The 11,188-nt window shown below is 36.4% G+C and overlaps 2 protein-coding genes across 4 annotated transcripts in view; both read left to right on the forward strand.

Moving 5' to 3' along the window:
• Window positions 1-11,188, forward strand: part of LOC102589932 (FAD-dependent urate hydroxylase-like) — a 30,163-nt gene that overhangs the window by 2,777 nt on the left and 16,198 nt on the right. The window lies entirely within an intron of this gene.
• Window positions 1,300-10,268, forward strand: LOC102591951 (receptor-like protein 12). The gene is made up of 2 exons (XM_015314183.1): window positions 1,300-3,824; window positions 10,112-10,268. The coding sequence occupies exons 1-2, from the start codon at window positions 2,693-2,695 to the stop codon at window positions 10,168-10,170; spliced, it is 1,191 nt and encodes a 396-aa protein (XP_015169669.1). The 5' UTR covers window positions 1,300-2,692; the 3' UTR covers window positions 10,171-10,268.

Raw genomic sequence — 11,188 nt, forward strand, 5'->3', positions numbered from 1 at the left:
TTTTGGCTGGAGTCACTATATCAGTTACACTAAGAATAGCTAACTTCGACTGCGGAAGATTAACTGTTTCTTAGTAGCTCAATTGGATCCTTTAGAAGCTATGAATATCCTTTATGGACTTTGTTTAATATCTATCTAGCATACATGTTCTGGTTTAGTTATGTCTAAGAATTGTAAGACCGAATCGGATCCTTATTTTGCAATAATAAAATTGTGTCCTTCATCAAAGATATCCAATAACATCAGTTGTTTAGAAGCAAATATGGTAAAAGCTGCATTTTATTATTATCATGGAAAAACAGTGTAAAAGGTAAATCTCTGAAGTATAGAATAAGTGTTTTCTTATCTGAGATCATTTCGTGCAATTAGATACTACTCCCTCTGTTGCAACTTGTCTGTCTGGTTTTGACTTGACACGAAGTTTAAGAAAGTAAAGAAGACTTACAATTAGAGATATGGACACGTAATATATATCCTGTATAATAAGTAATGTTGGAATAATCTCATGAATATTTTTTGTGGTCTATGTAAGAACATTGTTATTTTTAGCATTTGCTTCGACTACTGATTTAGTTATTTTCCATCTCATCATATTTGTCCTTTTTTTCCCCTGTAGTCTTTGAGGAAATTGGCTTAAAGACTTGGAAGTTTTTTAAACATCTATTTCTACTACAACTACATGGATGTGAAAAGTCTTGTGGAAAATTATAGAATATGACTCACAAGTTTGAAAAATTCCACACGGTATCAAAAATGTTACGTTTCGTCTAAGTAGATGTAGGAGTTAAATCATGTCTTTAATAATTGTTAATTTTTTATTTTTCTCACTCCACTTAGTCAAGCAACAGTATCTCTCATTGGAAATTTGTTACAATTCTGCAGCAAATGTTCTACCGTGTGTCTTACATAATGGGACCAATTCACATTGACTTAGGTGACACACTGCAGAGATAGTCGATAACCTTGAAATGAAACAACATTTAGAGAAAACAAATATGGAATAATTGGTACTAGCCACTAGGGGTGTACATGATCGGGTTGATTTGAATGTTCCAAATATCAAACCAAACTATTTGTGTAAAATTTTAAATTTATAAATCAAACCAAACTAATAAAATTCAGATTTTTTGGGGTTTTTCAACCTCGGGTTGGTTCGCGTTTTTCACTTGTGACTTGTTAACTGGTCATGTTATCGGATTGGACCTTAGTTGCAGTTTGCTTTTGGGTACTATTCATCCCAATAGCAGCATCTTCCAGCTCCATCATCTCCGGACACTAAACCTTGCTTACATGACTTCTATTCTTCTTCAATCCCACATAACATTGGCCGATTGACGAATTTGAGGCATCTCAACCTTTCTGGTTCTTTCTTTGAAGGGGAAATCCCAACAGAAATATCATACCTTTCCTATTTGGTTTCACTTGGACTTAATTGTTATGAATGTGAACTTGATGAGAGAACATTTGAAACAATTCAGAACTTCACAAATCTAGAGGTACTATCTCTCCATGGTGTCAACATCTCATCTTCAATACCTGTGCATATTTCTTCATCCTCCTTAAGGTACATGGATCTTGGACATACTAATCTGCGAGGTGTTCTCACAGAGAGCTTTTTCCTTCTGCCAGGATTGGAAAGGCTCTATTTGAGTTCCAATGAACTTCTCAAAGGAGTTTTACCAAAGATCCACCCGAGCAACACTCTGTTGGAGTTGGATATTTCTAACACAGGAATCTCCGGTGAGCTGCCTGATTCAGTTGGCACCTTGAGTTCCTTGAATATCTTGAACCTCAAAGGATGCCAATTCTCTGGTTCCATTCCTGATTCCATTGGCAATCTTACACAAATTAAGTATTTGGATTTCAGTAATAATCATTTCACCAGCCATATTCCATCCACAATCTCTCAGTTGAAGCAGCTCACATATCTACATCTTTCGTCCAACTCTTTTTCAGGTGAAATTCCCGACATCTTCTCTAACCTCCAAGAGCTAAGTTATTTATATCTTGGTAACAACAGCTTCATCGGTTCGTTTCCTTCTACAATTGTAAGCTTGCCACATCTACAAGACTTAGACTTGTCGAGTAATTCCCTATCTGGCCCACTGCCTAATAATGTGAGCATGCTTCAAAAGCTAACCAAACTGAATTTGTCCTACAACTCAATGAATGGTACCATACCATCTTCTGTGTTTAGCCTCCCTTTGCTAGGTCAGTTGTGGCTCGATAACAATAGATTTAGTGGATTACCCGATGAGCTCAAAACAAACCCAACATTAGCACGCCTGGATTTAAGCCATAATCAACTCAGTGGTTCTTTTCTTCAATCACTTTCGAATCTCACAAACCTTTCTATCCTTGACCTTTCATCGAATAACATCACCGTCGATGAGGGAATACAAATCACTTTTCCTAGCCTACAAGATTTGTGGTTATCATCTTGTGAACTGAAGGATTTTCCACACTTCTTGAGAAATGTGAAGTCACTTTGGGTCTTGGATATTTCTAACAATAAGATTCGTGGCCAAATCCCAAACTGGTTTAGCGGCATGAGGTGGGACTACTTGTGGTACCTAAACCTTTCGCATAATTCTTTAACAGGCCACCTACAACAATTTCATTTCCATAATCTATGGTATCTTGATCTTAATTTAACTCCCTTCAGGGTCCACTCTCTTCATCCATTTGTAACATGATCAAGCTTGAATTTCTGGATTTATCACGCAACAACTTCAGTATCTCGATTCCAAGCTGCTTGGGAAGCATGTCTAGTCTAAAAGTGTTGGACTTAAGAAGGAGCAATTTCACTGGGAATCTTTCTCCATTATGTGCGAAGAGCACTTCATTGAGTACCATTGTCTTGAATGACAATCACTTTGAAGGAACTCTCCCTGTGTCGTTGCTCAACTGTAGCGGTTTAGAAGTTCTTGATATGGGGAATAACGCTATAAATGACCTATTTCCATCTTGGCTAGGAACACTTCAAGAACTGCAGGTTCTAATATTAAAGTCCAATGTGTTCCATGGACCAATTAGGACTTGTCAGACTACGTTTTGCTTTCCCAAGTTGAGAATTTTTGATCTCTCTCATAATGAATTCAGTGGCTCACTTCCTGCAAATTTTTTTGGAAACTTCAAGGCAATGATTAAATTAGAGGGTGAAGACACAGGACAGATTGAGTACATGAAACCACACGAAAATACAATTTACACATCGTATGACGATTCTGTGAGTTTGGTGATCAAAGGCCAGGATGTTGTGCTAGAAAGAATCAGCACAATTATGACAACCATAGACCTCTCGAGCAACCATTTTGAAGGTGTCATTCAGCAAACACTAAAGGATCTCAGCTCACTTTGGCTTCTCAATTTATCCCATAACAATCTCACAGGTGATATTCCAATGGAATTGGGGAAATTGAATACGCTTGAAGCGTTAGATCTCTCTTGGAATAGGCTCACTGGAAAGATTCCGCAGGAATTGACAAGAATGAATTTTCTGGCCTTCTTAAACCTCTCTCATAATCTTCTTATTGGACCAATTCCTCAAGGTCCACAATTCAACACATTTGAAAATGACTCGTATGGCGGTAACCTTGATTTATGTGGTCCTCCTTTATCAAAGCAATGTGGAACGAGTGATCCATCACATGCTCCTCAACCATTGGACTCTGAAGAAGATGAAGACGAGTCATATTTTTTAAGTGGATTTACTTGGGAATCAGTAGTCATAGGCTACAGTTTTGGACTAGTTGTTGGAACTGTTTTGTGGAGCCTCATGTTTAAATATCGTAAGCCAGAATGGTTTGTGGAATTTTTTGAAGGCATTTTCCCCAAGAAAATGAGAAGGTCAAATAAGACAAGGCCGAGACGGCGGATTTAATTGTGATGTATTTTAGTTAGTTGTCTAACTGAACTTTTATGTTTTTCTCTTCTTAATTTTCTGTTTGTTGTTTGTATATGTTTTGATAGCAACTTAATTATTTGTGTTATTTTAATCAGTAGAATGAGCCACCCGTTAACCTGTGACTTAGTGATATATGGAGGCGATTCTCAAATGTTTAGAAACAATATTTGCTTCTGAATTTGCCTGTATAGAGAAACAGATCCACAAGTAATATAGAGATATTGTGTGTGCTTCTTAGTTGCGCGGACTCTTCACTTTTGATGCTGCACCCGTCTCGGATTCTCCAAAAATACACTACTTTTGGCGAATCCGACACGCACCCGTTGGCACTTTTGAAGAGTCCGAGCAACATAGGTGTGCTTTACTTTCTTTTGTATTGTTTTTACTTATTCAAGGACCTGGTCCCTTGAATCCTGCTAGTTCCATACCAGACTACAGTTAACTAAGATGTGTATGTATATTGAAATCTAAATACATCGTGTCGTTCAGTGACAAATTAAACCTAGTGAAGCTTCTGCTCTGCTTCAATTCAAGCAATCCTTTGAAATCTCTCGGCCCAGTCGGTGTTGTAGAGCTTCTTTCCCAAAAACAATCTCTTGGAATGAGAGTACCGATTGTTGCACTTGGGATGGATTCAATTGTGACATGTTTACAGGTTATGTTATCGGTCTAAACCTTAGTTGTAGTTATCTTTCATGGAACTATTCCTTCAACAATCTCTAAATTGAAGCAACTCACACTTTTAGATCTTTGGTCTAACTGTCTTGGAGGAGAATTTTTGGATGCATTCTCAAACTTCCAAGTGCTAGCTGAATTGGGTCTTTCTAATAACAGCTTTATCGGTTCATTTTCCCCGTTCATTTTAAGCTTGAAACGTCTACAAAGATTAGACTTGTTGAGTAATTCCCTATCCGGTCCACCACCTAGCAATTCCAGAGAAGCTAACTGAACTGTATTATATTTCTCCCTTTGTTTCCCAGTGGTTTTTGCAGAGATAGTTGATGACCTCGAGATGAATACACATCTAGAGAAAAATTAGAACATAGGTGAGTATTAATTATTTTCTCAAGTCTTCTCCGTTTTCTAAGAAGTTTTGTGAAACACTACAAAATATGAGTAACAAGTTGTTAGAAGTGACTAGTACTCATCCATGGACCACAAGTTGTGAATTTAGTGATGCCAAATTAAAGTTGTATTATTTTCTCTCAATTTATGCCAAAGTTGGAAATAGACTTGTGAGGGGGAAAATACCCCATTTTATTTGTCTGGATATTTTTCTTTTTTCTTTAATTTAAACCTCACACTTCCATAGACAAGTCAACAACAACATCAATAACATACCCAGTGTAATCCCTTAAGTGGGGGTTTAAGAAAGGTAGAGTGTACGGAAACCTTATTTCTTTGAGGTAGAGATAGAGAGGTTGCTTTCGAGAATAAAATACAAGTTGTGAGCAACCAATTATGTCCGTCATCAAAAATATCAAACAACATCAGTTGTTTAGAGGCAAATATGGTAATTGGTAAGAGCTTAAAGGTAAATCTGAAGTATTTTATAAGTGTTGGCTTATCTGAGAATTAGATACTAATCCCTCTGTTTCAGTATGCTTGTATGGTTTTGACTTGACATGGAATTTAAAAAAGTAATTTTTTTTTTTTGTATCTTGTGGTCTCAAATTAAAATATGTAGAATGTAACATGAACCACTAATTGGTTCAATGACTTCAAAATTCCACTGTAACATTCTCACTTGACTTAGTCAAGCAATAGTATCTTTTGGAGGTCAAAGTTAAAATTTGAAGCCAAGTTTAGGGTCCAATATATGTATTATGCCATTAAAATATGTAGAATGTACCATGAACCACTTAACCACTAATTGGTTCAATGACTTCAAAATTCCACTGTAACATTCTCACTTGACTTAGTCAAGCAATAGTATCTTTCATTGGAAATTTGTTACAAGTTCTGCACCAAATTTTTCTACAGTGTGTTTACGTAACGGGACCAATTCACATTGTTTTGCGTAACACACACTGCAGAGAAAGTCGATGACCTCGAAATGAAAACAACATTCAGAGAAAACAAATATGGAATAATTGGTACTAGCAACCAAGATTTAAAGACTTGATTGAGTCTTTCTGGAAATTGACTTAACACTGGGGACAATTTTTTTGCAACCACAAATTAGTTTGTGGTAGATGGGGGGCCAGTACCCCATTTTATTTGTCTGGATGTTTTACTTCACAGTCCGATAGACAAGTCAATAACAACTATAACATATTCAGTATAATCTCATAAGTGAGGTCTAGAGAAAAGTAGAATGTGCACAGACCTTATCTCTATGAGAGGGCTCTCGACTCAAAAATAAAGCATGGCCAGGCATTTTGAAAAAGGGATTACGAAAATTAGAGTAATAACAACAATAAAATAATATGAAAAGAAGAGTAGTATAACATACAGATGAATGAACAATATGAAAACAAAATAAAGCGGTATTCGAAGCACAAGATACACTTGTGATACCCGGGAAAATAAAACTATGAATATAATACACGATAGACAAGTCAATCTCCACAAATTCTTTGGGAAGTGATAGAATTTTGAGTTCAAATCATGAAGTTAGTATCCTAGACATGTGTAATACACAATTGCACATAGTATGGACAAGAGGGGGTTGCTTAGGTGGTAGCACCTTCCACCTCTTAGCTTAATGTTAATTATATATACTACTTTATTCATGTTTTAGTTTGACTCGGTGAAGAAGATTCTTGAATTTTGATTGATTATGGGAGAAGGCGTGGAAAAAAACTCTAAAAATTATGTACTGATATTGTATATCATTTTCCATCTATATTGTTATGATTAAAGTCCTAACAAGAATGTGTATGTTGTATTTTTTTCTTCTCTATTTTTTTACTATTTGTTTTTCTTTCTATTAGACTACTTTAATTCTATTTTATATGAATTTCTGAATGTCGTAAATATGCATTTTTAATTGGTGACTTGATTGAAATTTTGCTAACTAGTAACTAAAATTTAAAATTTACCATTACTAGCATGAAAGGAATTAATTTTTTAACAATAAAATACGACCCTCATTTAATGTTTCTTAGTCACAATCTTTAAATTTATTATTTTTATAGTTATTGCATTTTATTACTCATTAAAGGGATATTTTCACAAAAATTACACAAGTGTAACTCATAAACTAGTATATATATATATGTGTGTGGATAATGATGATTGATTTGTAAGAACGAACATTCTGTTAGTTGTTGAATACAAAAAAAATTTTAAAAAAAGATGGGAATTCTGTTTTTCTTTTATTCACTTGTCTGTTTTCTGTTGGTAATTAGTGAAAGTTTTTCTTCTTCCTCTGTGATGATGCATCATGTTTGCTCTCCCACTGAAGCTTTTGCTTTGCTTCACTTCAAACAATCCTTTCAAATCTCTGACCGACCTAGATGTGGGGATGATATCCCAAAAACAAAGTCTTGGAATGAGAGTAGGGATTGCTGCAGTTGGGACGGGTCACTTGTGACATGTTAACTGGTCATGTTATCGGATTGGACCTTAGTTGCAGTCTGCTTAATGGAACTATTCATCCCAATAGCAGCCTCTTCCAACTCCATCATCTCCAGACACTAGACCTTGCTTACAATGACTTCTATTCTTCTTCAATCCCGCATAACATTGGCCGATTGAGGAATTTGAGGCATCTCAACCTTTCTTATTCTTTCTCTGGAGGGGAAATCCCAACAGAAATATCATACCTTTCCAATTTGGTTTCACTTGACCTTTTATGTTATGGATGTGGTCTCCAACTTGATGAGAGAACATTTGAAACAATTCTTCAGAACTTCAGAAATCTGGAGGTACTATCTCTCTATGGTGTCAACATCTCATCTCCGATACCTGTGAATATTTCTTCATCCTCCTTAAGGAACATGGATCTTGGACATACTAATCTGCGAGGTGTTCTCCCAGAGAGTCTTTTCTTTCTGCCAAAATTGGAAACGCTCTATTTGAGTGACAATGATCTTCTCAAAGGAGTTTTACCAAAGATCCACCCGAGCAACACTCTGTTGATGTTGGATATTTCCTACACAGGAATCTCTGGTGAGCTGCCTGATTCAGTTGGCACCTTCAGTTCCTTGAATCAATTGAACCTCCGAGGATGTCAATTCTCTGGTTCCATTCCTGATTCCATTGGCAATCTTACACAAATTTGGCGTTTGGATTTCCGTAATAATCATTTCACCGGCAATATTCCTTCCACAATCTCTCAATTGAAGCAGCTCACATGTCTATATCTTTCGTCCAACTCTTTTTCAGGTGAAATTCCCGACATTTTCTCTAACCTCCAAGAGCTAAGTTGTGTATATCTTCGTAACAACAGCTTCATCGGTTCGTTTCCTTCTACAATTGTAAGCTTGCCACATCTTCTAGACTTAGACTTGTCGAGAAATTCCCTATCTGGCCCACTGCCTAATAATTTTAGCATGCTTCAAAACCTAAACGAACTGCATTTGTTGTACAACTCGCTAAATGGTACCATACCATCTTCGGTGTTTAGCCTCCCTTTACTAGTTGAGTTGCGGCTCGGTAATAATCGATTTAGTGGACTACCCAATGAGCTCAAAACAAACCCAAAATTAGAACGCCTGGGTTTAAGCCATAATCAACTCAGTGGTTCTTTTCCTCAATCACTTGCGAATCTCACAAACCTTTCTACCCTTGACCTTTCATCGAATAACATCACCGGTGATGCTGGAATAAATATCACCTTTCCTAGCCTAGAAATTTTGCAGTTATCATCTTGTGAACTGAAGGATTTTCCACACTTCTTGACAAATGCAAAGAAACTTCATGTCTTGGATATTTCTAACAATAAGATTCGTGGCCAAATCCCAAACTGGTTTAGTAGCATAAGGTGGGACTACTTGTACTACCTAAATCTTTCGCATAATTCTTTAACAGGCCACCTACAACAATTTCATTTCCATAATCTAAGGTATCTTGATCTTAAATTTAACTCCCTTCAGGGTCCACTCTCTTCATCCATTTGTAACATGAGCGATCTTAAATTTCTAGATTTATCACTCAACAACTTCAGTAACTTGATTCCAAGTTGCTTGGGAAGCAAGGCTAAACTAAGAGTGTTGGACTTAAGAAGGAACAATTTCATAGGGAGTCTTCCCCCGTTATGTGCGAAGAGCACTTCATTGAGTACCATTGTCTTGAATGACAATCACTTTGAAGGAATTCTCCCTATGTCGTTGCTCAACTGTAGTGGTTTAGAAGTTCTTGATATGGGGAATAATGCTATAAATGACACATTTCCAGCTTGGCTAGGAACACTTCAACAACTGCAGGTCTTAATATTAAAGTCTAATATGTTCCATGGACCAATTAGTACTTGTCAGACTACATTTTGCTTTCCCAAGTTGCGAATTTTTGATCTTTCACGTAATGAATTCAGTGGCTCTCTCCCTGCAAAAGTTTTTGGAAACTTTAAGGCAATGATTAAATTAGACGATGAAGTCTCAGGAGAGATCAAGTACATGAAAACATTCGGGACTGTATATTCCACACCGTATGAGGATTCTGTGAGTTTGGTGATCAAAGGCCAGGATATTGAGCTAGAAAGAATCAGCACAATTATGACAACCGTAGACCTCTCGAGCAATCATTTTGAAGGTGTCATTCCTATAACACTAAAGGATCTCAGCTCACTTTGGCTACTCAATTTATCCCATAACAATCTCATAGGTGATATTCCAATGGAATTGGGGCAATTGAATACGCTTGAAGCGTTAGATCTGTCTTGGAATCGGCTCACTGGAAAGATTCCACAGGAATTGACAAGAATGAATTTTCTTTCCTTCTTAAACCTCTCTCATAATCTTCTTATTGGACCAATTCCTCAAGGTCCACAGTTCAACACATTTGAAGATGACTCGTATGGCGGTAACCTTGATCTATGTGGTCCTCCTTTATCAAACCAATGTGGAACGAGTGATCCATCAGATGCTTCTCAGCCAGTATTGGACTCTGAAGAAGATGAAAACAAGTCATATTTTTTTAGTGGATTTACGTGGGAATCAGTAGTCATAGGCTATAGCTGTGGACTAGTTGTTGGAACTGTTGTGTGGAGCCTCATGTTTAAATATCGTAAGCCAGAATGGTTTGTCGATTTTTTTGAAGGCATTTATCCCAAGAAAATGAGAAGGTCAATGAAGAGAGCTCAGAGACGACGGACTTAATGGAAGATTGCAGGAGTGGACTTTTTTGTTTTTTAATTTTCTTTTTGTTGTTTGAATATGTTTGACAGCAATATAATTGCATGTGTTATTTTGTGAATTTCCACTGCATTAAAACTAATGCTCTCCAATCAATAATTCCTTTAGCATATATAAAAAAAATTTAAACTCAAAATAAAAACAAGAGGACAAAAAACATAATTTTCCTTTTTACTAAAACAATTTATTCAATTACATTCTTGAGTTTAATCAGCTTCAACATGTTTGATAATATCATCTGATCAAGTAATTAATATTAAAAATGATGGATTTAAGATCACTCAAATCCTCTTATAAATTGATTATTGTATAATGTTGGTCTTGATGCCTTTTCACTCAATTGAAAGAATGAGCCAAAGCTGTCATGACATGAGCTTTATCTGATATAATTTGTGTAGTTGAAGGATGTCCCAAAACAATACATTCTTCCACATATCACTAATTTCTTGTTGTATATTATTAGTATATTTTGGTGTCGATTCATAAAAATCGCTCCCATCTAACATCTCTATTTGGAAAGTCTGGTGCACTAAGTTCTCGTTATGCACAGAGTCCTGGAAAGGGTCATACCACAAGGGTTTATTATACGGGGCCTTAGCTTGCATACTTATTTCTCTGTCTAAAACAGAGGTACTCTGTTCCATGGCTGAAGGTACACTGTTTTTGTTCCGACATTGCCTGATGCACCGTTTATTGTGTTGGATTTGAGAAGGATTTTTCGCGAATGAAGTAGTACTTGACGATGCTGAGTTAGTCACGTCTATGTTCTTATCAGACGGGGCCAGGTCTCCGAGGAACAGATGTGGGAAATTAAGACGTGCATCTGTTCCTCTGAGCCTAAAGGCCTCGACATCATAAGCAAAAGCAGCTGCTTCAGCACTTTCAAACGTGCCTAACCAAAGTCTAGTTCATTTTTTGTTGGCTGTGTCATCATTGATAAACTCCCTTTTAAAATTATATATATATATATATATATATATAT

Source organism: Solanum tuberosum, unplaced genomic scaffold (assembly GCF_000226075.1).
Source record: "Solanum tuberosum cultivar DM 1-3 516 R44 unplaced genomic scaffold, SolTub_3.0 scf00283, whole genome shotgun sequence".
In the NCBI taxonomy this organism is placed as follows: Eukaryota; Viridiplantae; Streptophyta; class Magnoliopsida; order Solanales; family Solanaceae; genus Solanum; species Solanum tuberosum.

What these genes read in the sequence shown, in the direction of transcription:
- LOC102591951 (XM_015314183.1), top strand. Translation starts at nt 2,693, where the DNA reads ATGATCAAGCTTGAATTTCTGGATTTATCACGCAACAACTTCAGTATC. An exon ending in GTTTGTGGAATTTTTTGAAG is followed by an intron (nt 3,825 to 10,111) that starts GCATTTTCCCCA and finishes ATTTTTTTGAAG; the next exon opens with GCATTTATCCCAAGAAAATG.